This window comes from Frieseomelitta varia, unplaced genomic scaffold (genome assembly GCF_011392965.1).
Source record: "Frieseomelitta varia isolate USP_RPSP 00005682 unplaced genomic scaffold, Fvar_1.2 scaffold_353, whole genome shotgun sequence".
NCBI lineage: Eukaryota > Metazoa > Arthropoda > Insecta > Hymenoptera > Apidae > Frieseomelitta > Frieseomelitta varia.
Window position 1 is genome coordinate 636,325 of NW_025110094.1, and position 26,837 is coordinate 663,161.

Sequence of the window (26,837 nt, forward strand, 5' to 3'; positions counted from 1 at the left end):
GATGCATTAGGACTGTGATTACCGACGTCGCCATCGCGTTGTCTGTCGCTGGAGTTGTAGTTCGGGACGTTCGTCCAGTGAAACGTGATTGTTCGCCGCTTGTGCATCTTTCCTGTTGACTGTTCCCTCGACAGCGATATAGAAGGTGTCGAATAATACGAGCAATGAGTAATCGTGATAGACCTACGTGTTGAGGTTAAATTACAGTTGAAAAATAATCGTTCGATATCGGGTGCGCTCTTGTGAACGGGCTATGCGTTGGTTTTGCGTGTTGTTTTCCCGAGGTCACCGTCGGACTTTGACAGACGCTGATATGTCACGGCTAAGCGTGATATTCTTCGTACTAGGTGCTTGGAGTCTTACTGGCACGGTAAGTTGTCGAATATGTCGCAAAATCAGAGTCTCGCGAATATCGTGTAGAAATAATTCATCGCCTATACCACACCCTGGTGTGAAATGGGCATCGCGTTCGTGACGTCACCTCGACTTAGCCTCGAAAATACCGTTGATACTGCCGCCGATGCATTCGTTTAAAGAAGTCCATTAAATTTAATTATATCATTGCCTTATACGCCAATAGGACACATTAACCGATATCACTTGAACTTTGCTTGTCGAGACGAGATCTACATATTTTCTTTCTTTTTTTTTTTAAATCGTTGAACTCGATCTTTCCGCTTGTAAGAGATTGACGTCATGGTTTTTGTTTATGCAAACTTTTGACAAAATGTTTCTACGTTCCATAAAATATATATATATATATTACAAATTTCTAATTATATCTTAATTCTTTGAACAAGGGAATGATTTCTTGAAAAATGAGTCAAAAGTAAAAACGAGGTAATTGCTTATTTTTATTATCATTTTTTAGATTGAGGGATATAACAAGTAAATAATGATATTTAAAACTTTAATTATTAATCGTTAATTTTTTTGCATAAAAGAATAATTTCTTGAAAAATCTTCAAAAGTTAATACGGGATAATTGTTTCCTTATCATTTTATCATCAATTTTTGGACTAAAGAATGTAATAAATAAATAATGATTTCAAGGTGTGGGAGAGAGAGAGAGAGAAAGAAATAGTTCTTTATCTTTTTAGCAGTGATTAGGTTGATTAATTTAATTTGTGACAATGACTGTACTTAATATCAGTTCTATCTTTTATCAAGTGAGTGAATGAGAAGGAAAAGTTAAAGCCTTTGTGTGTAATAGTTACGTTCGAAAAGCAGTGATTCATTATTTGTTAATATCTAGTGTATTATGACAGAATGATTCAAATTGATAAGTATCTTATTAATTTCTCGTTTTTAATCATTGAATAATTAGAAGTATGATGAACACATTGAAATATGTTGAAATTATTGTGAAATGATATTTAAATAATGCTCATTTCTTTCTTTAATCTATAATTATGTAAATTATTGTAAATTTTTAACTATTTAATCTTTAATTATATATGTTTTGTTAGAAAAAAATTGTTTAATTTGCCAATAGGTATCTGCAGCACAAGATGGTCATTGTATTTGGTATGGAGAGTGTTATACAGATGCATTTATGCATAAAAAGAATTGTCCTTATACGGGACCACCTAAGTTACTGGATAATGAAGGCCAAGAGTTATTGGCCAAAAATTGTCCTCATTTAATGGTTGATTCTGGAAATGGGATTAACACTTGCTGCGATACAAATCAATTAAAAACAATGGATAAAAATATCAAATTAGCAGCTAATTTTTTAAACAGATGCCCTAGTTGTTTAGATAATTTAGTAAAACATTTCTGTGAATTTACTTGTAGTAAGGAGCAAAGCAAGTTTATCAATGTTACTGAAATGGTGAAAGAAAAAGGTAATTTGAGATATTTAACAATGTTCTTATAAATAGTAAGTTACTGATGTTTAATAAATATTAATAATGATATTTCTTTTCAGATATAGAGTACATTAATGCAATAGATGTTTACATAACAAATAAGTATTTGGAAGGTACCTTTAACTCGTGTAACAAAGTATCAGTTCCCAGTACTGGGCAATTAGCAATGGATTTAATGTGTGGAATATGGGGAGCTAGTAGATGTACCACATTAAAATGGTTTCATTATATGGGTGACGCAAATAACCCATATGTACCATTTCAAATTACATACATAAATACTGATGAACCTGTAGGTCCGTTTATTCCTGTGGATCCTACAGTTACTCCCTGCAATAAAGCATTAAACGTAAGTACTTGTTCTCATTCTTTTACTTACATACTGTTAATTAACCATAAACAAATTTAGCTCAACTGATGTTCACATACTGTAGTTGTGCATTATATACTGTGCATATGCCTACACATATATGTCATGTATGTTACATATATGTACACATGTCATATATCTGTTAATTAAATTAGTATAGGTCTGACTGATATATATATATTAATTGAATTATATAGTTAGTACAAGTTAGGGATTTATAATTTGATTTATTGTCTGATTTGTAATGTATTTAATATGTTTTATATGTTTAGAAAAATACACCAGCATGCAGTTGCGTAGACTGTGAAGCCAGTTGTCCAGTACCTCCACCAGCTCCTCCTTTACCAAGACCATTCACCATTTTTGGCTGTGATGGCTATGCTGTAGTGATGATAATTACTTTTGTGTGTGGTTCAGTTCTCTTCATCTTATTCACTGTGTGCTTCAATAGAAAACAAATTGGTAAGGAATTTCATTTGTTATTGAAGAATATTTACTTAGAAAAATACATAATTCTTTGTATATTTGGGTGGATATTACTAAATTATATAATACAAAATGTGTGAAATGCATTTTTTGTATCTAATTGCTAATTTTGTATGTAATAGTCATTTACATTATTCCAAAAATGACAAGTATAGATCAAATTATCTGATCCATATCATTGACCTTCTTCCTTGGTTACAGGATTATTTTTTATCGTTGTGTTTCTTCTGTATTATCGTATTTTTTGGTTGTGGTTTAAGGATTAATTTAGAAATTAATTTCTATTTCTCACTCTGCTTGGTTTGTTATTTTTTTTCTTTCGGTTAATAATTCGGTAATCATCATAAGTTATACATAGTAATTAGAAAAAATAATAATGATGAAACTGAAACATTTGATAGTAATTTTTTTTATTAGCAAACGGTTACAACATTACAATAAACTATAAATGTAAAACTGTTCATTTTTTCGCGGTAAAATAAATAAGACATTTACTTGAAATTGAAAAGATTTGATTTGGAATCATCAGTTGTATGTATGGTGTGCGTATATGTATAGTTGCACGAGGTGAGGAAGTAGGAAGGCAGGTGGGTAGACGCCTAGCCGCAGGGTTACATCACCCAGGAGATGGTGCTCGTATTGCTCTCGCCGCAGACCAGGAAGACAGCCCACTTCAATCTAAACGTTCCAGTACGTTCTTATCAAGAGTATCTTCAATATGTGGACTTGTGCTTGACCCTTAAATTCTGTTTTATTATTGTGTTTACTTTCGTTATTATGTCATTATGCTTGGTTATTACTTTTATCATCTATGCTTGATCGCTTTCCTGATCAAAAGACTTTTCCTTCATTTCTCACTCGTATATTATCATCATCAAAGTATTTTCAAATTTCCACGTGCTAATGTGTCTCAAAATGTATGCAGTACCCTCTGAGGACACGTCTAAAATTTGTTTATTAAATGTCATGAATATCTATTATATTATTATTGTACAATATTTCGAATCAGTATATATAGTATTTATTACGATCTTTCATACTTTTGATTAATATTTATTTCGTGAATATGTATAATTTAAAATTTAATTATATTTCTATATTTAATTTCATATCTTTTAATATTTTATATTCTTTAGTAGAAGTATTCAAAGTGCTGTGGTTGTTAAGCGATAACATTTGATAAATCAGAAATTTGAACTGTTAAATTCAATCATTATCTGCTTGTCTTTTTTTATTTTTATAATTAAAGCAAATTGCTTTAGCATAAAATCTATATATTATATTAATATTTTTGTGGCAACTTTTTTATTACATACAATTGAATGTATAGTTTGCTTAATGTATCTGTTTACAGCACACCGTCTACAGTTTATTTCATTTACTGCAGCACTTTTTGGACATATACATTACAATATGCTCTCTTTCGTAACACAAAAACTTTTATAGGTGTGATATCTGCAGATGATTTGCCGAGCGGATTCGACGACGAAGAGCAATCAACCTTCATCGAAAGATTGGGTGCAGGCACAGACAAACTGTTAGCAGAATTCTTTTGCTGGTGGGGTACAGGTACGAGATCGTTTCGATTAGGAGTTATATTACAAAAATATCATATTTCGATGATGGGCAGAGTTTATTGAATTTCTTTTTTCAGCATGTGCATCACGACCATGGTTTGTCCTTTTCGTTGGTTTCTTATTTATTATTGCTTTGGGACACGGAATCAAATATATACACGTTACCACCGATCCGGTTGAACTATGGGCTGCTCCGCAATCCCGATCAAGAATCGAAAAAGAATATTTCGACGAACATTTCGAGCCATTCTATAGAACCGAACAAATAATTATAACATCAGTTGGTTTGCCAAATGTAAATGTTTTTCATTGATAATATCAAATTGTCTCTTTGACAACGTATAAAATATGTACTGTTATATCAATTCTTTTCAGATTATGCATAATACATCCAACGGTGTGGTATCGTTCGGCCCCGTATTTAATGATACTTTTCTCAAAACTATCTACAAGTTACAAGAAGAAATAAAAAAGATAACAACTCCGAATAACTATACCTTAGCAAACGTATGTTTTGCACCATTGACCAGTCCCTTTACTGGTCCTGTAACAGCGTCACAATGCGTAATTCAAAGTATATGGGGATACTGGCAAGATAATTTAGAAACTTTTGATTATACTACCATAGATGACGATAATTTTACAGTAAATTATTTAGATCATTTCAGAGTTTGTTCGCAGTAAGTTAATTTGATTTGAGCAATATTACACAAATGTTGTATAACTTTGTTATGCATAATTTTTTTTTATTATACCTTATCTTCAGAAATGCGTATAATCCTGAATGTCTGGCACCTTATGGTGGTCCTGTGGAACCAGCAATTGCAGTCGGTGGATTTTTATCACCAGGTCAAGACCTTCAGAAACCTTCGTATGAAAAAGCCACAGCAGTGATTTTAACTATACTAGTAAATAATTACCATAATAAATCTAAGTTACATCCGGCAATGGAATGGGAAATGAGGTGATTAAATCGTACAACAACACTTAAAGCAATATTTAAACGTTTGTTCTTCAATATTTAATAAGATAATGTTGCAATTTTAGTTATGTCAAATTTATGAAAGATTGGGTAGCGACGAAGAAACCAGAATTTATGGACATTGCCTTCACTTCGGAGCGATCAATAGAGGATGAATTGAATCGTGAATCTCAGTCAGATGTTTTAACTATTCTTGTATCGTATATTATTATGTTCGCGTATATTGCGATTTCTCTTGGTCAGATAAAAAACTGCAGTCGACTTCTGGTAAAAATGATGAAACAGAAAATTCTGAAATTCAAATATTTATTTTGTCGACATATAGATATATCTAATATTTACTTTTTTTCATGATTAGATCGACTCTAAAATTACTCTTGGCCTTGGTGGTGTTCTCCTGGTATTGGCTTCTGTTCTTTGTTCTGTTGGTTTATTTGGTTTCATTGGCATTCCGGCTACGCTCATTATTATTGAAGTCATACCATTCCTTGTCCTTGCTGTTGGAGTAGACAATATTTTCATTCTTGTCCAAACACATCAAAGAGAAACTCGTCATCCCAATGAGTCAATACCTGAACATATCGGTCGTATTCTTGGTCAAGTGGGACCAAGTATGTTGCTCACCAGCGTATCCGAAAGTTGTTGTTTCTTCCTTGGTAAATATCAAAAAGATTTGCACATCAAATATTGTGTAAAAAGCGTTAAATAAGAATATGTTGAAAGCATTTTAATCTTTCAGGCGGATTATCTGACATGCCTGCTGTTAGAGCTTTTGCTCTGTATGCCGGCATGGCATTATTGGTGGACTTTGTGTTACAAGTAACATGTTTTGTTAGCCTACTAGCGCTAGATACTGTTCGTCAAGCAGTACGTATTACTAAAATCGAATATGCGTGTAATAGGAGGGCAACTAATTGATGTTTTTATGTATTTTTTAGAACAATAAACTCGATGTATGTTGTTTTATTCGTGGTTCGAAAAAAGACAACGGAGAGGAGGTAGTGAATGGAATTTTGTACAAACTTTTCAAAATCGTGTACGTTCCGCTACTCTTGAAAAAGTGGGTGCGTGCATTCGTTATGTTAGTATTCTTTGGTTGGATTTGTTCGAGTATTGCGGTCGTTCCACATATTGAAATCGGTCTCGATCAGGAACTTTCCATGCCCGAAGATAGTTTTGTTTTGAAGTATTTCAAAGTGAGTAATATTACATATATATCAATGAACGGTACAAATACACATAAATAAGAAATAATCATAATAATTGTCTTTTTTTCTTTTGCAGTTTTTAAATAGTTATTTATCTATTGGACCACCAATGTATTTTGTTGTAAAAGACGGTTTGAATTATTCCAATAAGGGTGAGCAGAATCTCGTATGCGGCGGTCAATATTGTAATAGCGATTCAGTGTCTACCCAGATATTTATAGCATCAAAACAATCAAACAGGTAAATTATAGATAGTAAAAAGTATATTTTTCATTGCATCAAGTTATACAATAGATTTATTCAAATAATTATCTGTTTAGGACATACATAGCAAAACCTGCATCATCATGGATAGATGATTATATCGATTGGTCTCAGCTACCAATGTGTTGTAAATATTTTGTTTCAAATAACACCTTTTGTCCGCATACAGGTATAAGATCAAAATTAAATTTTTTGCACTATTTTGCGATATATTATTTAGAAGAAAATGAAAATATATATTTCATATTTTCAGGATCAAGTTCATATTGTTCTTCATGTAATATTACCACAAATAATATCGGCCGACCTATACCAACAGATTTTGAACGATATGTATCGTTTTTCTTACAAGATAATCCCGATGAAATGTGTGCTAAAGGAGGTCACGCTGCTTATGGTCACGGTGTTAATTATGTTACTAACCCTGAAGGACTGTCGAAAGTTGGGGCGTCTTATTTTATGGCTTACCATACTATATTGAAAACATCCGCTGATTATTACGAATCAATGAGAGCTGCAAGAGTTATATCGGCAAATATAACAGACACGATTAACAGTTATTTAAAAAATATCGGTAGCAATCAAAATGTTGAAGTATTTCCATACAGCATATTTTATGTTTTCTATGAACAGTACTTAACAATGTGGCCTGACACATTATACAGTATAGGAATATCCTTAATCGCTATTTTTGTGGTAACTTTCCTCTTGATGGGCTTGGACATATTTTCCTCTGTTATCGTTGTAACAACAATCACTATGATTGTTGTTAATATTGGTGGTTTAATGTATTGGTGGCACATAACGTTGAATGCAGTGTCCCTCGTTAATCTCGTTATGGTGAGCATATCTCAAGTTTTCAAGTGCAGAATTTCATTTGAAAAGATTAACAATGTATTTTTTTCCGTAGGCTGTTGGAATTGCTGTCGAATTTTGTAGTCATTTGGTACATTCTTTCTCAGTATCAGTGAAAACAACGAGGGTCGAAAGGGTTGCTGATGCATTAACAAATATGGGAAGTTCGATTTTCAGTGGTATAACTCTTACGAAATTTGGTGGAATTGTAGTACTCGGTTTTGCTAAAAGTCAAATTTTTAAGGTATGTTTATTTATATATATATATATTAAATGTATTATATATATAATATTCAGAATCGTAACGTATGGGACCCACTTTGAAACAATGTCAAATAAGACACATGTTCATATGAACTTTTTTTATTGTTTTAATATCTCCTGTCTATTTTTGAAATGAATCCCATATGTTATGATACACCATGAGAATTAAAATCATAAAAAAAAATCTGTATTGAAAAAATTTTCAGGTGTTCTACTTCAGAATGTACCTGGGTATTGTGCTGTTTGGAGCTGCACATGGTCTAATATTCCTGCCAGTATTATTAAGTTACATTGGTAAGATTGATTGATTCTAATTATGACAAATTTTATTATTCAAATAGCATAGTGTCATATTTATATCTAATTTTCATGCAAATCATATTACGTTGCTTAAGGATTTCACCTATATGTTGATCTGAACAAAAAAAAAAAAAAAAAAAAAAAACACCAGTGTTTACTTAAATAACGTAGTAAAAGATAGGTTTAATTTTCATATCCCTAGATTAGAAGATACGATCGACATGCAAGAAGGTTGTGTTTTACAGACAAAACTCGTTCACTCATGTCTTTTTTGCTTGTAACGTTAATATCTATATTTATTTTTGTTGGTATATTAACATAGAAATTTGTCTTCAAGTATCGACGACCTTCTAGTAATTTCTATTCGGGAAAAGACTAAAAATAAAAGTACAGCTTAAGAGAGCTTCGTCATGGCTTCTGGTGGTTCTAGGCACACCAATGAACAGAGAAAAGTTGGCAAATCACAAGAGAGCAATGCAAGGAAATCTGGACAACGTACAGGAGACTTCCTTGAATCATCGCGTAAGCAATCTCAATTCTCCTCCCACACCCACCACAAGCACACCCACCTTCAGAGTGCTCGAATATGAGAGATAGGTACGCAGGATACATTTACACTTCCTTTTGTATCGTTACAATATTTCTATCTTTGTCTACACACTTGGACACAGCTTGAAGCAACACCCGGCTTTAGTTCAAAATTAGTCTCTGAGAACAAGCAATATGTAAATATTTTTGACACGTCGAATGGAATTTCCTGCACTTGCACAACAGATATTCGAAACCGCAAATACTACTAAGCTTTCTCCTGAAATTTGCTTATTACAAAACAATCTCTGTGTGTCGATGAGTGTGGGATGGGATATCTATATCTATTTCTATTTCTATTTTTATAAAAATATGCTGCTTTGTTAAAGCCATTTTCTTTTCGTTGTTTCAATAGTTATAAATTAGTTGCAAGACTTCTCTTTTCTATTTCATGCGTTTCATGAGTGCTCTTGTGGTAAGATTGCCATTGCGTGTAACTAAAATCAAATACTTATATATTCTGTGTTATTGGTAATCTAATCTAATTACGTAAATATAATTGGCAGCGGAAGTAGTTGTTAGTTGTTTCATTGTAACATCAATTAAATTATTTTGCAACATCATTTGAAAGCATAAAAGAGGGATATGGAAAAGATGTATTGCCACTGGTGAATAGATTTCATGTCCTCCTATTTTTCAAATATACCATCATTTGTGTTCTTTTTCTTTTTTTAAGCGTCATTATTTGCATTATAATTTGTTATAATTTATTTATTTGACATGCCTTTAGTCGGCTAAAACGTACAACATGTTAAAGTAAAAGCTCGAATTGTAGTTATTTCCTGCTATTATTTGCAGGCGTGATGTCGCGCCGAGGGCGTAGAAGAGTCGACGAATGCGCCAGCAGGGCTGGAAACGAATTTAGGAGTCAAGGGCCTGACTCTCCTTTACTCCAAAATGACAGCAATCAGTTCCCAACCACTTCCTACGCCAGTGTGAACTCCATAGATCAGTCACATCATCAAGAGGTGATGTTTTAGAATTAAATTATCCGAATTAACTCATAAAACGACTTTTATACTTAGAGAGACTGAATACAATCTGTCTGTATAATACAGAATTATTTTTACTATGTGGTCAACAATTTTTTTTTAAAAGATCTAGTAAGTTTACGCCTGATGTTGAATGATGATTGAGATGATCAATACAATCAGTGCGAACTATGAAGTTCACGTCTGGTATATTTTGTAACAAGGAAGAGAAAAATTTCGTATCTTGTTATTATTAACATAATAAGATAACGTTATTTTTAGGACATTTAATTATAAAAAAAAAAACAAAAGCATAAAAAAATATCATAATTTTACATTACTGTATTTCTAAAGCTTTAAGAAAGATTCGTGTAACATTTGAACTGGTACAATTGACCGAATCAATTAAAAGTACCAAGAGACATGTAATTTAATTTTAATTAACTGTAATTTCATGTTTTCCGGTTATCTTTTCAGTTAAAGTGCGTAAATATGTATGTATTGCTTGACAGATGGTAAATGTACCTGCATTTTTATCGTGCTTTATCTATATGCATTTTCTCATCGCGAGGTAAATTTAGTTTCCGATATAGGTGTCGTACAATGCAGGTCGTGATAAATTAATTCGACAGTAAGATTTGCTATACGAGTAAATATCCTGCAATGAACAATTTATTTTTTTTAATGTTTTCCCTTGCACGACATAAACTTGAAGCTTCATCTAAAAGTATTAACCGTCCATAGTCGAGATAGAACATCGAACATGTACAAATTCGAATTTTGCATTGTATAGATCCGTAAAAAAATTGTATACATGTGTATATATGTGTATAGCTAGCCGTAATTCTCGACGTGGATAGATTTATTATTGTCAATTTGAAATTCATGCGGCATCGATATCGGAGTACTTTACCTTGGATTTTATTTTTTCCACAATATACAGGGTGTACCATCTAACTTTATCACCTCTATTATGGCAGTAACAATTTTTTTTGTAAGTGAAGGAGTCGCGGTAATTTCAAGATTACGTTTGCTTTTTTAAATAGAGTCGTATATTTTTTTTATCTAAACTATTAGTTTAGGAGATATTTTAATCTTAATTCTGTAAAATTCATCGTATGAAAGACAGGAGCAATTCTTTCATTCATAGTGTCCTTGTCTTTCATGCATAAATTTTATAAAATTAAAATTAAAATATCTCGTAGACTAATAATTTATCGACATAGATAAATTGCTTTCTCATAGAGAATGTCAAACTGGAAAGGAGTAAAGAATATATTATTTCTGAATTTCTCAAACTACAAAAAACATGGTCCTCTCCAAATTAAACAATTCTTATTGACAAAATCTTTTCAATCTTTTCACAAGTAACTGAAACATATCAGGTGATAAAGTGTTAGGTGGCATGTATGTATAACAATAGAACTTATTGTTTCTTCTATATAGTTGATATTAGTAACAGTTTTCAGAAATTTTTTTTTTTTGTTGAAATCAAACATTCAGAAAGTATTTCGTATTCCTTTTATTTTTTCTTATAATCAATAGGTAAATTTTAGATAAACTTTTTTTTATTTAGTTATTTTTGTCTGCAATTTTACTTGGTTTAGGTTACTACATAGGCGAGTCACAAGATCCAAATATCAATTGTTTTTTTAATAACGTCTAGTAACTGCTTGGTTCTATTAGGTTCTCTTCTTGCAACTTGCCTAAATAATTCTACGTAATCAATAAATTTGACGAAAAGAGAAAAGAAAGAGACAGTTAGCCTTGTTATTGGAGGTTAAAGAACATAAACGTGTTTAATTTTTGTTGCGTGCATCATCGGTGTCTTGTAAGAGTTGTACGTTTGTACTCAATGCCTATAACAAATTTAAAACAATATTGTTTTTCTGTGTGCGAAATTAAATGGAGAATGATGTTTTGAAGCTAGCTTAATCGCATCGAAACGATGTCAATCCCCCCTTTATAAACGTAAATATTCCCCGTAAACACGAGTTCAGACTCGTATGTTTTGTAAAATTATTTGTATACAGATAACAATTTTTATACTGACAACAAAAAGAATACGTGACACAATGTTGTAAAGAACCTCGCTAGTTAAATTATAGATCCGTTGGTGATTGTTACGATATTACGCTGTGTATACGGGTGAAAAAAAAAAAAAATGATACTTGTTCGTATAAATCGATGTTTGTAAATCCAGTTGAGTATTCGTTATACATATGAGATTAGTATTCAAACAGTCAAAAGCATGTCCTACATGTATACATGGTTAACAAAAAAGAAGTATTATGAATGTTAAATAAAAATGTGCTGTACGCCTGGTAACAGGTAAAACTTAAAAATTATACTCGGGTTCATTCACGTATGAAAAATGTATATGAACAACATATCACCGCAGAATCTTCAGTATTAAATTTTTGTGTGATGGAGACAAAGCACGGCAAATACTACCAAAGAGATGTCCGAACAACACAATACCATGTTAACACGTAATACAAATAAAATTCTTTTCTGTTTGTACGATACAAACGTTTCTGTGTATTCATGTGTAGAAGAACGATACATTCTTTGTGCATGTGTAGTAGTGTGGAAAAACAGTACCGGCGGATATTCTCTTTCTTTTACAGAGACCGAGAATTTTACAATAAAATAGAGGATTTATTGCGTACATCATACACATCTTACATAAATTAATATAATGTTAATAATATATTAAAGGATTGTCTTTTTTTGTACATGCACACTTGAGAATCACCGTTTGCCTTGAACTCGAAACATATGTAAAACCGTGTGTAATTAATCCATCGCATGTAAAGGACCAAACAGATGAACTGCTGGACAATTCTCGTCCGGATTGCCAAGAAACTGCGCGTATAGTTCTTGATAACGCGACAACGTTATCCCACCGCGTCTCCGGTCGTCGTCCTGCGTCAAAACGATTGAACAACGTTATAAGAAACGAGAAAATTCCTCTCGGGCCACGTTAGCATTTATGTATATCCATGTTTATGAAAGCATAAAACATAGCTTGCACGAACAGTTAGTTTACGTTCATCAAACTTGGCAAACTTTCAAGCTATTGTTCTTTACGTTAAATTTAAAATTAATTCGATCCTAGTCGTGAATCTTTTACTACTTCTCTTTTCGTGTATCGATATTACCAAGAATGGAGTTCTCTGAAATTTTGTTTACGGATTCCCTAAAACGTGAGGTATGTACATTACATGTTCAATTTGAGGTTAGGTTCGTCAAATTAATCAATACGGTCAGAAACAGTACTGCGTATAAACGGTTTTGCAATACGACAAACTGTTACTCTCTGCAAATCGGATTAGCGATGTTTTAAATCGTTCATCCTTCAAAACGACTGGTAACACGATCTCTTACATTAAGAAGATTTTGGTAGGCTTCGTCCAAGATGTTTACATTGTCTACAGGAATTCTTGTTACGCAATTGTAGCGAAATTCATCGGCAGCGATTACACCATCGTCTAAAAACAATATAATAATTTATTAACATGTATGCGACGAACAAACACGACAAACGACGCACCAGTCTGATTTACGCACCGTTTAAATCTACTATCTTAAAGTGACTGTCGATGAACATTTTCATCGCCTGAGGGAAGTCTCGATATTCTCGTCCGACGCAACTTCTCTGCACCGCTTCCTTGAACTCCTCGATAGTTACAATGCCATCCTGAACAGGAAACGATCATAAGAAACGAGACGTTTTACGACAGAAGCAAAACGCGCCATTCTACAGGGTGATTCACATAACCTGCACACCTGAAATAACTTTTAAATTATGCGTCTAATGAAAAATTGTTTGGTACAAAAGTTGTATGGTTTTAAAGAAGTTTTAAAGTATGGCGTATCAATTTTTTTGTGGCTTTCGAAATTTTCAAGAATATTAAATTAAGTAAAGTAAAGTAAAGTAAAGTAAATCAAGTAAAGTATTAAGCCACATGCAAAACCCAATGATTAAGAAGATAATTTGAGACAACCTAGTGCATAGAGGACTATTTGCTTGCCACACATGTATGTTCCATGGACGTTGATCATTAAATTTTCGATTTATGATGAAAAAGATTTATAGTCCATTTAAAACAAATAAAAATGACCTCGGAAATTTCGAAACCCATAAAAAATTGATACGCCATATTTTGCCTCTCTCAAAACCATACGACAATTTGTACTAAACAATTTTTCATTAGACGCATCAACTTAAAAGTTATTTACGTGAATCACCCTGTATAGTGATCTTACTTTATTGAAATCGGCAAGCTCTGCGATTTCTTCCCACAGGGAAAGCATAATGTGCAGGTTCTCTTGATAACGACCATAACTGAACTCTCCTTTCCCTTCGATTAAGGTCATCTTGAGAGCCATGCATTCGAAATCGTGCTTCTCCAATATGCCATTGTTGTCTATGTCTGTGTGACACAAATATATATCGTAAAATTAATGAGCTGGTGATCGCGGCGAAGCGCAAAAGTCAATACATGCGGCCAATTAATCAATCGGATCGTGCCAATTTATTTTTAAGGAAATCTAGTCATTGTGCAGCTGGACGCGTTCCAAGTATTTCGCTTTTTGGCAGAGGTCGACATTCGTCGCCCCACGTGCACGACCCCCCACAGATGAGTCGTCCGAACCAAACCGTATTTTATACTCGGGGGAAGATAATCGTGACGAAATTTTAATCGATTGCTCGATCGGATCGATTATCGACTTTGTATATCGACGCCACGATCCTGAGTCATCGGCTTCTCTCGACTATCGTGTCGTCGACTTCTCTCCGTGTTATCAACTATCGATATCTTTTCGAAACTTCGAATCGTAGAAACCAATTTTGTAAAACTCTTTATTTATTTTCTCTTTCATTTGCATATGCAAACAAGTTCGAACTATGAACAAATTTTTTTCTTCTTTTTCTGAACAGGTGAACAGGTTAGATCATTGCCATTGTTATTACTATTATTATTAGGTGATTTGTGATTTTTAGATTTTTTTTTGTTAGAACATCATATAGGTTGTTAACGACGTATCGTTTACACACAGCCAGGACGTACATATATTAAACAAACGCTTGAGAAACATCGAACAGATTGTTCCATAAGACAAATTGGTGCTAAGCTTAAATTTGGCATCAACCGATTGCATGCAACCGACGGCATGGTATACTTTAAAATCAACCTACATCCTAAACAAGCATGACAGCCTCGAAGCCAGAACAGAATTATTTTTTCGTTCTCTAGAGCAGTCGGCTAACTGGCGGCCCGCGGACCCTTGCCCCTACTTTCCTCACCGCTAACGCTACCCCCTCCATTGCATCAGTGGAAGAGTGGGGATCGTGCACGGCGAGAAAACTTCAATGTAGTGGAGAGATCGATGCAGTGGAGGGGGTAGCGCTAGCGATCAGGAAAATAGGGGCAAAGGTCCACTGGCCGCCAGTTAGCCGGCTCTGCTCTACAGCATAGTTTTCTAGAGTATAAGTATAAGAAACTCTCTTTTCTCTCCTGATATTCGTCGAGTAGAAACTTGTGTACAAATTGCACAAATTTTCCCCGAACAAGGATCGATGATACATATGACACATTTCGCTGAGGGAACAATGCTGAAAGGATCTATCAGGTTTCACATAAATCACACATCGATATTTCTGTCGATAAATGGACACTTTGATAAAACATGCTCTCGACTTGGAGTAGCGATGATATTATCACTCTGCTGTTAATTAACAGGTTATTTGCCAAGATACGGTCACGCAAATTCTATTGAGAATAGAACCGCTTTATTACTAACCATAAAGAAATCTTACAATGAAATCTACCCGATTGTCCCAGCTGTACGCCATTCTCCGAGAAGTCTCTCTATCGGCGGCGAGTCCCTTTTTTTTTTTTTTTTTTTTAATCGTTGCTCCTCTTCCTCCAATATATATTTGTCAAACGCTGATCTGAAACTGAACGTATTTGAGCGTGAAGGGAGAAACACACACAGGTAGTAACAGTGAAGAATGGGCTATGAAGAAACTGATTCGAGAGGATGGTGGTTTTGCACTGAATGCGAGTCGAGTTTCCTCGAGTCGTGGCTAAGTTTAGAGTACCCCTCCTTCGAGAAGGAAGGACGACATGGTAACGCGGCTGGCGACACGGGGAAGGGGCTTCAGGTGGTACCGGCATGCCGCATGCCGCTGCCGCCGGTGTCACCAGGTCACAGTCACCGAACTTGACTGAAAGTGAAGTCGCTTTCGCCGGCTTTCATCGCCTAACGCATCTCTTGTTCACGCGCCTACCTCCTTTCTTTTTCTTCGTTCAACCGAAACGTCGACTTGTCGTCGATTGACAACATCATTCTTTCAGACTCGTGTCTGCTCTTGCGCCGTAAAAGCTGCTCGTCGTCGAATGAAAGCAGTGACGTAAGAAAATACTTTGATTAACTGAAAACTGTTTCGTAAATGCAGCAATCGCATCGAACGACTTTACAACAGTAGTTCTCAATGTTTTTGGTCATGCCCTTTAAGGTCCAAAGAACATGACATCCGTGTAAGAAAGAAATTAAAATGTTAAATTTTCGTTCATAGAAATGCAAAAAATTCACTGTTGATTCACTCATTCTCGAATTGCCCCCCTCCTTTCACCTCCGCCATGTAGGTCCTACGTTGAGAACTACGGGTTTAGAATAATATAATAAGTATTTAGAAGTAGATAAGTATAAAACGTGATTATTTAGAAAAATTGCGAAATTGTTTGTAACAAATCGCAACGAGACGTACCGTTCACGATGACAGTTAATTAGAGCAGTCTGTCAAAACCATCTTCGACGAGTTTTCTATTTTCGAACAAAGAGTACGAATTGCGCGGGAAATGGTCCGTTTCCAACATAATGAAGATAACGAGCCGACATACGTCAATCGTTGACACTGATTTGTGCAAACTGCGAACGAAGTCTCGTGATTCTTTTAAATATATCTTTTCAAATCGGACGAACACAATCACGTCATCTGGAAATACAGATAGACTAACTACACCGACGAAGTTGCTTAACACGTGTATTTTCACGGTCAGACCTTCTGAAATGCCAACGTTCGTACTTTAACACTAAAACTACCAAAATGGTCAAACTGACCGATTGATAATTTCTGTTTAGATATCTTATAAAACATAAGTGTATTTTTAGAGACTTAAACGATCCTTCGTAAAATACGTAAATAAAAGCTTGGTTATCTTCTATTGTCTTATAAGGACTTTCTGTTTCTTTCACCTTAATGTCTCTCTAATGGAAATTTTTATTCTTTACTTGTAACCAAGAACAGATCGGATCGAAACGGAAATAATAAACAATAAGTTTATCCGCGTTGTTGCATCATCGTTCATTTGGCTCACCAACGAAGAGAATTCATTCTCTCTCTCTCTCTCTCGCTTTCTATGTCTTTACACGCAAATTCTTGAAAATCGTTTCTCGCGCTTTCTCCAATTTTCGTGGTCCTCCAAGCATTTTCACTAAATACGTGCATTAAACGTCGGATAAATAAAAGGTAAACGCGTCGACTGTGCATACGAACAGTCTAATCACTTCGGAAATGTATCGCGAGTTGAACGCAGGCAAACGTTGTTCTACATTTTCCCAATCAGCGCTTACAATGAAAATGAAGCGAGCCGGAAGACGCGAAGCGAATACTCATCGTATAAAGCACTCGGTTCTGGAGGAAGGTGTCAGTTGGAAAGTGCGAGCACTCGTACGAAGAACGAGAAACAGAACGGATCGAACATGAAATCGAAGCTGCGATGCCTGTGTCTGCCCGTGATCTTCTTTCTCGGTGAGTCTCGCGATTCGTTCGTTCCTTCTGTAATAGATCACGGGTGTCCAATCTTTCAGATCTTCCGGCCAATAAAAATTTATCCAGGGTCGCACATAACCTATATCATGTACGAGGATAAAATCAACTTAGAACAACTTTTACAGTGAAACGATTCATTGATTAGAAAAATATGTTTATATTAATTGAGAACAAATGAAGTGACTTTTTAATGAAAACACTCCGGGCTCGTTTTTTTAGATACTAGCTTATCAATATCTGATTTGATATAGGTAGTGGCAATACAAAAATGCTCGTCAGAAGTGTTTGCTCTTATTTTATTTTTTTATAAATATGAGTACTCTCTAAAAGGGACATGATAAACATTCGTGGTGAAAGTTATTCAAATAATAAAATTCTCGTTCGATTGTTCCAATTTTGGTTATACAGACGTGGGTCACGTGAATAGGGTCTAAGGGCCGCGGGTTGGACACCCCTGTTCTAGTTCGATCGCGATCGTTGCGAACGTTTTTCCGCGAGACAGTTCTGATCCCGCTTGGAAAATTTCAATCGACGCCGATATTTTCGACATTTCGAAACGTCTGTGAATGAAAACAGTTGAACTTCCGCGGTGAGATCAGCAAGCAGGCCGCGAGTTACAGAAGTTTCACTTCCGTTTTTGCCACCCGGTGAAAATATCAGCGGAGGCAACGGGAGATTTCTCCTCCGAGAGTGATCCATTCCAACGGAGCCGTGAAAGTCTTGCAACGTTTTGCAAAGTTTTAGCTAGTTGGACCAGTTGTTGTTTCGTCGCAAATTTGGAACAATACGCAGCACGCGTCGCGTCTGCGTATGCTATATGTCGATTCAGCGTATTTAGCTCGGCAGAAGAAACAGAACGAAGATAGTTTTTGGCAGAACGTTGGGATTCGATTGAATTTCCGTATATTTTAGCGAGCACGTCACTGGGGAAAGAGACACCGGAAGACACGCCGTGCATCGACGATAACAAGTTTTATCGGAATCCCAATGCACCGACGCGCAACATTTGGTCGCCCGTTGAATGTGCCAAGTATTATCTCTGCTTGGGTAATTCTGTATATCATCGTTTACAATCGTGCATTCGTTCGTTTCGTCTGACGTTGTAGATCATCAATGGATTTTCTTTGATTGGTAGACAACGAGGTGTTTGAATTCAGATGCTCTCAGGGGTTGCTGTTCGACGTCTCTAGGCAAGTATGCGATTTCAAAGCGAACGTCGACAACTGCGACGTGATGTCAGGTATGCACGACTTGAAGATTTTGTTAATGGTAACACTGTACAGGCCGGCGACGTTTCGCGTGAGACCATGGCGCGTGAAAGTAGCGCAGAATGAGAATAGAAATTAAAGTTTTGAGGTTCTAAAAAATTCGTGTGCTAAGGAACGTAAAATAAATAGTAACAAAAGTAATGTTTTTAAACGTGTACGTATATTTAGTAATTTTTTTTTTCTTTTAAATAGTAAAAGTAGTAGTGAGAAAAGTAAAATAAAGTAGTAAAATATATTGTACAGGCTTGTACAGTGTTATTAAGTTGTCGGGAAAGAAGGTAGACAGGCGATAGAAACCGTCGGATGGTGATTGGAAGTTCGTTCAAGCGTTTTACAGAGTCGCAGCCACCGAGACCGCTCCTCGAGGACGGTGACTGCGGTGAAAAGCATTTAGCCTGCGGCGATGGTACCTGTTTCCCGGCTACGTACTTTTGCGACGGAAGTGTCGATTGTCCGGATGGTTCCGACGAGGCCTATTGCGGTAAGGAATTTTCCAAGTTGGATTAAGCGTTAATAAATGTTGTATATATATATATATATATATATAACAAGTTGGATCAAGTGTTAACGAACGATTTCGTCGTAGATGTTCAAGACGATCCGAACGGCGCGGTGTCTTGCAATCCGGAGGAATGTCGACTGCCAAACTGTTGGTGCTCCTCGGACGGGACGCAAGTTCCTGGCAACTTGACGGCGTCGATGGTGCCGCAGATGATAACAGTTACCTTCGACGACGCTGTGAACGCGGAGAATTTCGAGCTTTTCTCTAGTAGGCGCAACCCGCTCTTACCAAATATGTAGTAGTACTGTACGTCCAGAGAAAGTGTCTACTATACTTTCTGCTCTTGCTTTCAGAAATTTTTTTAAACGATAAGAAAAACCCGAACGGATGTCCCGCTCGAGGCACTTTCTACGTCAGCCACCAGTACACCAATTACAGAGACGTGCAATACCTGTGGAACATTGGGCACGAAATTGCCGCGCACTCCGTCACGTAAAGATACTTTTTAGAACCGAACGAGAGAGTAACGCAAGAAAGTAACGCGTGCGTTAATCGTTTCAATTGCACCACAGGCATCGGGGACCAGAAGAATGGTGGTCGAGAAATGCCACTATCGAGGATTGGTTCGACGAAATGGTCGGCGTTGCGAATATCATTAACAAATACGCTGCGGTTCGTTTAGAAGATATCAAAGGCAAGAGATCGTTTCTTTTTTTTTTTTTCTTCAAAAGATCACGTTTGATTGTGTTTCCTCAAGAATATGTTTTTAACTAGAACGATCCATGCAATAGGTTTGAGGGCACCATTTCTACGAACTGGTTGGAATCGACAGTTTTTAATGATGTCAGAGTTTGGATTTGTCTACGACTCGTCCATGGTGGCACCGTTCTCCAACCTGCCTGTGTGGCCTTACACGCTGGACTACAGACCTCCACACAGTTGCGTAGCTCGTCAGCAATTGTGTCCGACTCGTGCATATCCAGGTGTATGGGAACTTCCGATAAATCAACTTTTAGCAGGCGTAAGTTTTGCGTAGCAAGGTATTAAACAATCTTCTTACTTGTAATAAGAATAATGGATGCTGTCGTATTGCAAAGAAATAATGAAAACAATTATTTTTAATAGCAATACACCTGTGCAAGAATGGATTCGTGTCCTTCGGATTTGTCAGGCGAAGATGTATACAAAATACTGACGCTGAATTTTAAAAGGCATTACCTTAGCAATCGCGCCCCGCTGGGCTTGCATTTTCATGCATCTTGGTTTCAAAATCCGTCGTACTTTTACGCATTCAGTGTAAGTAGACGTAGTTCTAATTAAGTATTTTACAGCTACTATTTATATCGATCAATTTTAGAAATTTATGGACGATGTATTGAGATTAAACGATGTGTACTTCGTAACGAGCTATCAGGTAATCGAATGGATGCGCAAACCAACGTCCTTAAACGCAATTGAAACGTTCAAGCCGTGGCAATGTAACTCACGAATATTCCAGCCGTTTGAATTTGCTTGCGATTTACCGAACAGTTGCAAATTACCAAGTAGAGTTCTTAAATCGTATCGTTATTTACACACATGTTTCGAATGCCCTAAAGAATATCCTTGGTTGAGGAATGAATTTGGAACGGAATAATACCAATGTTGCACACATTTGTAACTTTTGTACGAAAATCACGTTTCTTTAATAGTAAAATTCATTACAATAATATAACATAAATTATATTTAATTCCATTATAAAAAGTTAGTTGAAATCAGAACCTCCAGAGATCAAGAAATTTAATTTCTTGTCAGAAATGTTGGTCAAACGGAAAACAATTTTAGTGTCTTAACCTTCTTGCTGTATGAAAGGATTTTGAATGGATTCCATTCCGTCTACTGGGCAAATAAGTACCACAGACGTGCCCCTGCATACGACTAAACCTAACATGCGAGTGTCTTGATTCAATTTATAAGGATCGTCCGGATCTACAGAAATAAATGTATCAATAAATATATTTGTAGTCGTACGAAGAGATGTGACATTCAGTAAAATTGCCTACCTCTGAGGTATTCCGTAGTGTTGTCAAGTACCAAATTGAGAAGCGGATCATATCCTTTCAGAATCCCAGCAGCTTCCCTCCCACCAGCGAACTTCACTCTAATATTTTTCTCCAGATATTTCGAAAGATCAAGAATACTCTCCTTCTTCTTCCTTTCTTTCGGTTCCCCATGAGCATTCTGTTGCTGTAAGAACACAAAAAAAAGGTTAAACTATACTTATAGGTTATGCTATTAAAACAACGAATCTTTACTTGTTTCGTCGCTTGTAAAATATCAACACACCAATCGGCCGATTAATATTTTAAAAACGAAATCTTAATATTTGCAGTGATTCTTTTTTGTACTTACAGACATTGTTCGGCTTCCTCGTAAACCGGGAACGTTACGCTACCGCGCTACCACGCGAGTACGACGCATTTTATGCCGACGTTCGTACGGGGATACCTTGGAGGTTAGATTCTTGTTTGCGTTTTTTCAAATGTCGATTCTCGTTCTTTTTCCCGCGCTTTGCAGTCGTTTCAAGCCTGGGCGAAATTGATCTCGAATGACAATTTGTAAATAAGTTTTTAAAATAATGTTCTTTAGTATTTTTGGCAATTAATGGTATGTAGCTATTTATCTGCTGTAGCAAATAATAGGGAAAATAATAAATTGAAGAACTGATTATTCGAGAAAATAATATTTATTTCGTCTTTAAAGTAACGCTCAAAATAAATAAATCAATGAAAGCAAAATACTCAAATGAAAAAAAATTAATCAATAAAAACCAAACTAATTTATTAGTGTGTATGCTATTACACGACAGAAATTTGTCTTATTGTTAGCTATTAATAGGATAGTAACTATAGAGTAGTCGCAGAATAAGAAATAGTAAATAGTGGTCATTATAATTTGAAAAACTACAGTTATTTCTATCAAAATCAAATAATAAATAAGATCATGGCAAATAATCTATTTTCACGAGATGACAAACGAATCATTCAATTGAAAATAAATTAATTTAATTTTTATATGAAACACTTAATCATGAATTGTTTCTAAAATAACTTTAAAAAGTTATTTGAGAAATTTTTCAAAACACCCAAGTCTAGCTAATATATGCTTATCGTTAAAAACGATGAATTCTTTGGAATTGAGGAAGAATCGTCGTCAATAAAGTATAAAGATATTTCGAACGTCTTTATTGTTATAACGTTGTCGTGTTGATATGGTAACAATGGGACGATGGGCAACAGTCGCAATAATTTCGTAAAAGCTTGGATTTTATTTCGTATCCGATTTATAAAAAAATACATGTTGATACATGGTGTGTGAGTGGATGAGTGGTACAGTTACTTAGAGTGGCCGTTTTTCTTATTCACGTCTTTAAGAATAAAGTGTTTGCGATCGTAACAAATGTTCATTACATCCTATGATTACGAATGGAATCCTCGGTGACACGGCAGACTTATCGTTTCTTCCTAACTGTTCGGCGCTTGTGTGTCGATCTCGCTCATCTCGTTGCATTTCAATCGAAATGATCGATACTCTGCAATCGTTGTGCTTGCAACTAACTCTCCCTCTCCAGCAAGACATTTTCCTTGACCGTTTCGACAGAATCGACATTGTACTTGTGAAAATTTCGACACCTTTCGCGTGTGGTTTGTTCGCACTTCGAACTCGTACTGTCCTCAACTATTTTCTGGCTGGCTGCTTCTGGATGGACACTGTATTACCGTATATACGATTAAAAAACTCATCGATGCAACGGCTAAATAAACTCGTATTCTTAACTTATATCTTACATCTGCACGTTACTCTTTTTTCTTTTTTTCTCTTCTTTAGGCAAAAATTAAAATTCGATGTACAAAATACATAGTGTTTTATGGCCAAGATTTTAACGAGCAAGGCTTACAATACGTCTACGCAGGATCTATCATCGTAACGTTTCGTTATGTCGTATGTTCATCGTGTTTTCTGCAACTGTGCAAGTTAATTGCGATTAACTGCTACTTTTCACAGAGCTTAAGGAGTACGTCTATCATCGACTGCCGTTCTACCGTGTGACGGTTCGGTGCGAAAGATTCTCGCTAGAATTAAACGAAAGAGAACGTACTATGGCGTCGGCTGTCGGAGAAACGGAAAAATTAGGTCGCAGCAGTGAACGTCTCTCTCTCTCTCTCTCTTTCTTTCTCTCCCTCTTCTAAGAGCACAGGCAATATCTGACTTTTGGACGAAATCAATTGACCGGGAAGTTTACGCGCGGTAACTTCTCGCACAAAGTTGCAACGAAGGGTTTTTACCAGCCGTGTTAAAAATATAGAGATTACTTGAGAGGATGACGTTTATCTGAAATAGATTCCTTCCTTAATACGTAAACACGGAGACACGCTTCTAAACAATTCGTCATGTTTGCTGTCGATCTTCCTCCTGCTCGGACAGCAACGGTATGTCGTTCGACTGATCGACGTTATTGCTCTCCGTTTCATCCTGTTCCGAAAGCAACGGAACCACTTGCCGGTTATTGTTGTCCGTCTCGGAAGGCCGTATACTTTGCCCAGGTAAAAACGACATCGGTATCGTGCCGGACGGTGTCGTCGGCGCTGATCGCGACAGCCATCGTTTGGCCTTGTTCTTCGAGCCTGAAAGTCCCAACGGCATGTACATCTTTCCTCGCGTCCGTCTGGTTTTGTAAGATCCGATGTCCCCTGGGCTCAGAGGCCGTTGCGTAGAGCCGTTCGCATTCGCAGACGGGCATAACACCTGAGGTCGATTTTGGTAACAAGACAGAACGGTACTGTGCCCGCCAGGTAGCTGGGGCAGTTGTTGAATCTTGTCTAACAACTCGCGTAACTGAAAAGTCGCATTATTTACGTTAGAAGGATTATTACCTTTGTACGTGTGCGTACCTTGTGCGATTGAGATGCAACGAATACCTCTATCGTTGGACTAGTAGCCCGTGGTGGTGAACACGGAGATTGAGCAGCTAAACTCGATATGTCAGAGGTAGTTCTATGATTAGCCAATGATACAACCGATCCAACATCCATGTTATCCATTCTCGCACACTCTACACCGGACAGCTCGTCAACGCTGTTGTTACACGAATACGGCGGCGGGATTATGGTGTTTGCCTCATTGACCATGTTACACATAAAACTTGAACCCAACGAATCTAAGGTGCTTGCGTGTGAGAGCGATCTGAAATAACGCATTACAAATCCTGAGGTTCCCTTGCCAGATCCTTCGTCGTATCCAATAACCAGTGGGTAGAGATTTGGCTTTGCTGTAACCTAGAAATTAAGAATGTTGATGTGAGACGAGGAGGAACGATATGACATAAATGTTACAAATGTACCTCATTATAAGGAGGTGGTAATGCTTGGACGAAGGAACCAGAACGGCTATAACGAGGTGGCGAGTACCAGGACACTGAAGATCCTCTATCAGAAGAAGTGAAGTCCTCTACTATTTCTGGAGACCATGAACGATGATGAAAGGAGTGCTGACGCTTCCATAACCAGCAACCGCATACTGCTGCTGCTATTGCTAATCCAACAAGCCCCGCTGCCCTATTAACACAACAAAGTGGGAATGAGTTTAACCTTTCAGAGGGGATTTACAAAACCCAAAGGCACAAGACACTGACCACAAATACCAATAAGTCCAAATCAAGAAATTAAACATGTCTGATGCAGAGTGCAGTTGAAATACAGCGTAACAACAGCCAAAGGAACAGCACTCTTTTGGAGGAGAGCAGCTAAAAATTACAAAATAACAGTGATATGTGGTGGTTTTATGGTAAGGTAAGTTCAAACAATAGAAAGTACAGACTTACACATGCCCCCCATTGCACAGCCTAGAAGACACCTACACAGGAATGAAGAAAAAGATGATTGTTATTTAATAAAATGAGAGAGAGAGAAAGAGACAGAAGAGAGAAAAGTCGTTAAATTCAATTTAAATTCCAGGAAATCTATCACATCTAAGCGTTACATGCGAACGTTCTCAAACTTATACATTTTATGTAACATGTTCTACGAAAGAGAGAAAAAAGAAAACGAAGAGAACTAAACGTTTAGAATTGATTGTTAGAGTGAAAAGGTGTCACGATACTTGCTACAACAAAGTTCCATCGATACTCTCTGGTTACACACGTCGAGAATCATCCGACTATAAAGGATTAGTTCCGCGTTGCGAGAAAACGTACGACACAACGGTAATTACAGTCGCACACCGCTATACGTGTTCGACGATGAAAACATAACATTTCGAGTTGTCATAAGAGGAAATAAATGTAGAAAAGACTTACGCATGAACGATAAACACAACGAACGAGGGTTCATTGTCTAGGCACGGACAAGCCGTGCGTAAAACCGACCGTATTGATCGACCTCAGGTCAAGCAGAATAGAACAAGGAGACACTGGTACACAAGATATGCTAACATTCTACAGGGCTATAGCATGCTGCAGCGGTTTACGAGAGCTGCATCATTGAAACGGTTCTTCGTCGTCATTCTTACTTGATCGACGAATAACGTCAGAAGTGCGGACATCACGGGCACATCGAACACGCGGCCTACAGCTTGCACCATAATTCTACCACAAAACGCATGCCACCGCGCCACCTTATACAATCGAGTTCGATTTCCTTTGTCACACATCCGCCAATAGCTGCGGAACAACTTGCCTCGCTTCCCGTTCCAATTGAAATTTCCGGATTTTATGTTTCCGCTTTGCAATCGTTTCAACATTCTCGCAAGCAATTACTTTCTGTTGAGAAAAATAAATCTGATACTTTCTATTATTTTAATTTTAATTTACAAAAGCGTAAAAGTAAAACTGCAGCAAGTTACGAACGATTCGTAAATGAAAATGTGGTAATTGCACGGAGGAAAACCCAGCAAATGTATATTTGCAAATTACAAGACACGTATCTAAAATTTAACCATGAACATAGAATAGACCTGACGTGTAAATCGTGTCCTTTTGTTAGGCGATTTTAGACATCGCCTTCAGCTGATGGGGTGCCATCCCCTTACCATTTGCGTGTCAAATGCGACATTATCGATTCACCGTAACGAAAATGTGTACCTGCAGTCGGTAACTCGACGTTTCGATACGATCTCAATAAACTCGAACTGTAAATTACAATTTCTGTCAATCGAATTTAAGTGCAAATTTCAACTGAAGTTCACACTCAATTGGAATTTAAGTAAAGGATATAATCGAATCTGCGACACTGCATTTACATTGGAGAAAGAAAATATCAATTTTTCGGCGTTAGTCGAAATCACTCGACTAATTATCGCGTTTTCGCATTTCAAACGTATCGGTTGTAATTTGTGACGCGTAAAGGATTGTGTTAATCCGATTGGCCGACGTAGCGGACGGCTGACTCGTGATTGGTTACTGCGGATCCTACACCTGACGTAGGGCTGAAATAAACCAGCGTATCGTC

At 36.4% G+C, this 26,837-nt stretch overlaps 5 protein-coding genes and 1 long non-coding RNA gene across 20 annotated transcripts; 2 read left to right on the plus strand and 4 right to left on the minus strand.

The window, feature by feature from the left end:
• On the plus strand, nucleotides 1–12,259 carry LOC122530707 (NPC intracellular cholesterol transporter 1). 6 transcript variants are annotated; one of them, XM_043657895.1, is made up of 20 exons: nucleotides 1–370; nucleotides 1,496–1,847; nucleotides 1,931–2,220; nucleotides 2,514–2,703; nucleotides 3,286–3,417; nucleotides 4,174–4,296; nucleotides 4,382–4,599; nucleotides 4,680–4,984; nucleotides 5,071–5,268; nucleotides 5,352–5,553; nucleotides 5,645–5,942; nucleotides 6,026–6,153; nucleotides 6,225–6,482; nucleotides 6,571–6,734; nucleotides 6,815–6,927; nucleotides 7,012–7,598; nucleotides 7,669–7,857; nucleotides 8,084–8,171; nucleotides 8,608–8,774; nucleotides 9,564–9,616. In XM_043657895.1, the coding sequence occupies exons 1-19, from the start codon at nucleotides 254–256 to the stop codon at nucleotides 8,772–8,774; spliced, it is 4,119 nt and encodes a 1,372-aa protein (XP_043513830.1). In that variant the 5' UTR covers nucleotides 1–253; the 3' UTR covers nucleotides 9,564–9,616. The 6 variants fall into 6 exon arrangements, with proteins under 6 accessions (XP_043513830.1, XP_043513833.1, XP_043513829.1 ...); XM_043657898.1 differs by having other exon boundaries at nucleotides 8,608–8,699; XM_043657894.1 differs by lacking the exon at nucleotides 8,608–8,774 and having other exon boundaries at nucleotides 9,564–12,259.
• LOC122530750 lies at nucleotides 8,250–26,187 on the minus strand. Its single transcript, XR_006307089.1, has 3 exons — nucleotides 26,175–26,187; nucleotides 20,538–20,543; nucleotides 8,250–10,704 (listed from the first exon to the last, which is right to left on the minus strand). It is a non-coding gene; the product is annotated as an uncharacterized LOC122530750 (long non-coding RNA).
• On the minus strand, nucleotides 11,308–15,939 carry LOC122530738 (sarcoplasmic calcium-binding protein 1). Of its 5 annotated transcripts, XR_006307078.1 has the most exons (7): nucleotides 15,681–15,939; nucleotides 15,564–15,608; nucleotides 14,009–14,175; nucleotides 13,310–13,439; nucleotides 13,127–13,230; nucleotides 12,484–12,664; nucleotides 11,308–11,595 (listed from the first exon to the last, which is right to left on the minus strand). XR_006307078.1 is itself a non-coding variant. In XM_043657996.1 (6 exons), the coding sequence occupies exons 1-6, from the start codon at nucleotides 15,922–15,924 to the stop codon at nucleotides 11,536–11,538; spliced, it is 750 nt and encodes a 249-aa protein (XP_043513931.1). In that variant the 5' UTR covers nucleotides 15,925–15,939; the 3' UTR covers nucleotides 11,308–11,535. The 5 variants fall into 5 exon arrangements, 4 of the variants coding, with proteins under 4 accessions (XP_043513931.1, XP_043513930.1, XP_043513933.1 ...); XM_043657996.1 differs by lacking the exon at nucleotides 12,484–12,664; XM_043657995.1 differs by having other exon boundaries at nucleotides 11,308–12,664.
• LOC122530727 (chitin deacetylase 1) lies at nucleotides 16,132–21,366 on the plus strand. Of its 2 annotated transcripts, XM_043657971.1 has the most exons (11): nucleotides 16,132–16,160; nucleotides 17,377–17,561; nucleotides 18,495–18,629; nucleotides 18,718–18,822; nucleotides 19,188–19,331; nucleotides 19,437–19,619; nucleotides 19,706–19,844; nucleotides 19,925–20,046; nucleotides 20,144–20,373; nucleotides 20,478–20,648; nucleotides 20,710–21,366. In XM_043657971.1, exons 1-11 carry the CDS (start codon nucleotides 16,147–16,149, stop codon nucleotides 20,986–20,988), a joined length of 1,707 nt encoding a protein of 568 aa, XP_043513906.1. In that variant the 5' UTR covers nucleotides 16,132–16,146; the 3' UTR covers nucleotides 20,989–21,366. The 2 variants fall into 2 exon arrangements, with proteins under 2 accessions (XP_043513906.1, XP_043513907.1); XM_043657972.1 differs by lacking the exon at nucleotides 16,132–16,160 and having other exon boundaries at nucleotides 17,327–17,561; nucleotides 18,495–18,612.
• LOC122530743 (U6 snRNA-associated Sm-like protein LSm7) lies at nucleotides 21,118–21,898 on the minus strand. The gene is made up of 3 exons (XM_043658006.1): nucleotides 21,745–21,898; nucleotides 21,396–21,579; nucleotides 21,118–21,321 (listed from the first exon to the last, which is right to left on the minus strand). Exons 1-3 carry the CDS (start codon nucleotides 21,748–21,750, stop codon nucleotides 21,182–21,184), a joined length of 330 nt encoding a protein of 109 aa, XP_043513941.1. The 5' UTR covers nucleotides 21,751–21,898; the 3' UTR covers nucleotides 21,118–21,181.
• On the minus strand, nucleotides 23,735–26,027 carry LOC122530732. Of its 5 annotated transcripts, none has more exons than XM_043657980.1 (6): nucleotides 25,900–26,027; nucleotides 25,214–25,245; nucleotides 25,025–25,135; nucleotides 24,734–24,947; nucleotides 24,312–24,668; nucleotides 23,735–24,228 (listed from the first exon to the last, which is right to left on the minus strand). In XM_043657980.1, the coding sequence occupies exons 1-6, from the start codon at nucleotides 25,969–25,971 to the stop codon at nucleotides 23,782–23,784; spliced, it is 1,233 nt and encodes a 410-aa protein (XP_043513915.1). In that variant the 5' UTR covers nucleotides 25,972–26,027; the 3' UTR covers nucleotides 23,735–23,781. The 5 variants fall into 5 exon arrangements, with proteins under 5 accessions (XP_043513915.1, XP_043513916.1, XP_043513919.1 ...); XM_043657981.1 differs by having other exon boundaries at nucleotides 25,210–25,245; nucleotides 25,688–26,016; XM_043657984.1 differs by having other exon boundaries at nucleotides 25,688–26,014.
• Nucleotides 26,188–26,837: the final 650 nt, after the last annotated feature.

Coding starts and splice junctions, on each gene's coding strand:
- LOC122530727 (XM_043657971.1), top strand. Junction 19,620..19,705: donor GAATTTCGAGCTTTTCTCTA/GTAGGCGCAACC, acceptor TCTTGCTTTCAG/AAATTTTTTTAAACGATAAG. Junction 20,374..20,477: donor TAAATCAACTTTTAGCAGGC/GTAAGTTTTGCG, acceptor TATTTTTAATAG/CAATACACCTGTGCAAGAAT.
- LOC122530743 (XM_043658006.1), bottom strand. Junction 21,322..21,395: donor CACTACGGAATACCTCAGAG/GTAGGCAATTTT, acceptor TTATTTCTGTAG/ATCCGGACGATCCTTATAAA.
- LOC122530732 (XM_043657980.1), bottom strand. CDS start 25,971: ATGGTGCAAGCTGTAGGCCGCGTGTTCGATGTGCCCGTGATGTCCGCA. Junction 24,669..24,733: donor TACCACCTCCTTATAATGAG/GTACATTTGTAA, acceptor CTTAATTTCTAG/GTTACAGCAAAGCCAAATCT. Junction 24,229..24,311: donor CTACTAGTCCAACGATAGAG/GTATTCGTTGCA, acceptor GCGACTTTTCAG/TTACGCGAGTTGTTAGACAA.
- LOC122530738 (XM_043657995.1), bottom strand. CDS start 15,924: ATGCCGGTACCACCTGAAGCCCCTTCCCCGTGTCGCCAGCCGCGTTAC. Junction 14,176..15,563: donor ACAATCGGGTAGATTTCATT/GTAAGATTTCTT, acceptor TGTGTCACACAG/ACATAGACAACAATGGCATA. Junction 13,440..14,008: donor AGCTTGCCGATTTCAATAAA/GTAAGATCACTA, acceptor TTTCCTGTTCAG/GATGGCATTGTAACTATCGA.
- LOC122530707 (XM_043657894.1), top strand. CDS start 254: ATGCGTTGGTTTTGCGTGTTGTTTTCCCGAGGTCACCGTCGGACTTTG. Junction 3,418..4,173: donor ACTTCAATCTAAACGTTCCA/GTACGTTCTTAT, acceptor AAACTTTTATAG/GTGTGATATCTGCAGATGAT. Junction 4,985..5,070: donor CATTTCAGAGTTTGTTCGCA/GTAAGTTAATTT, acceptor CCTTATCTTCAG/AAATGCGTATAATCCTGAAT.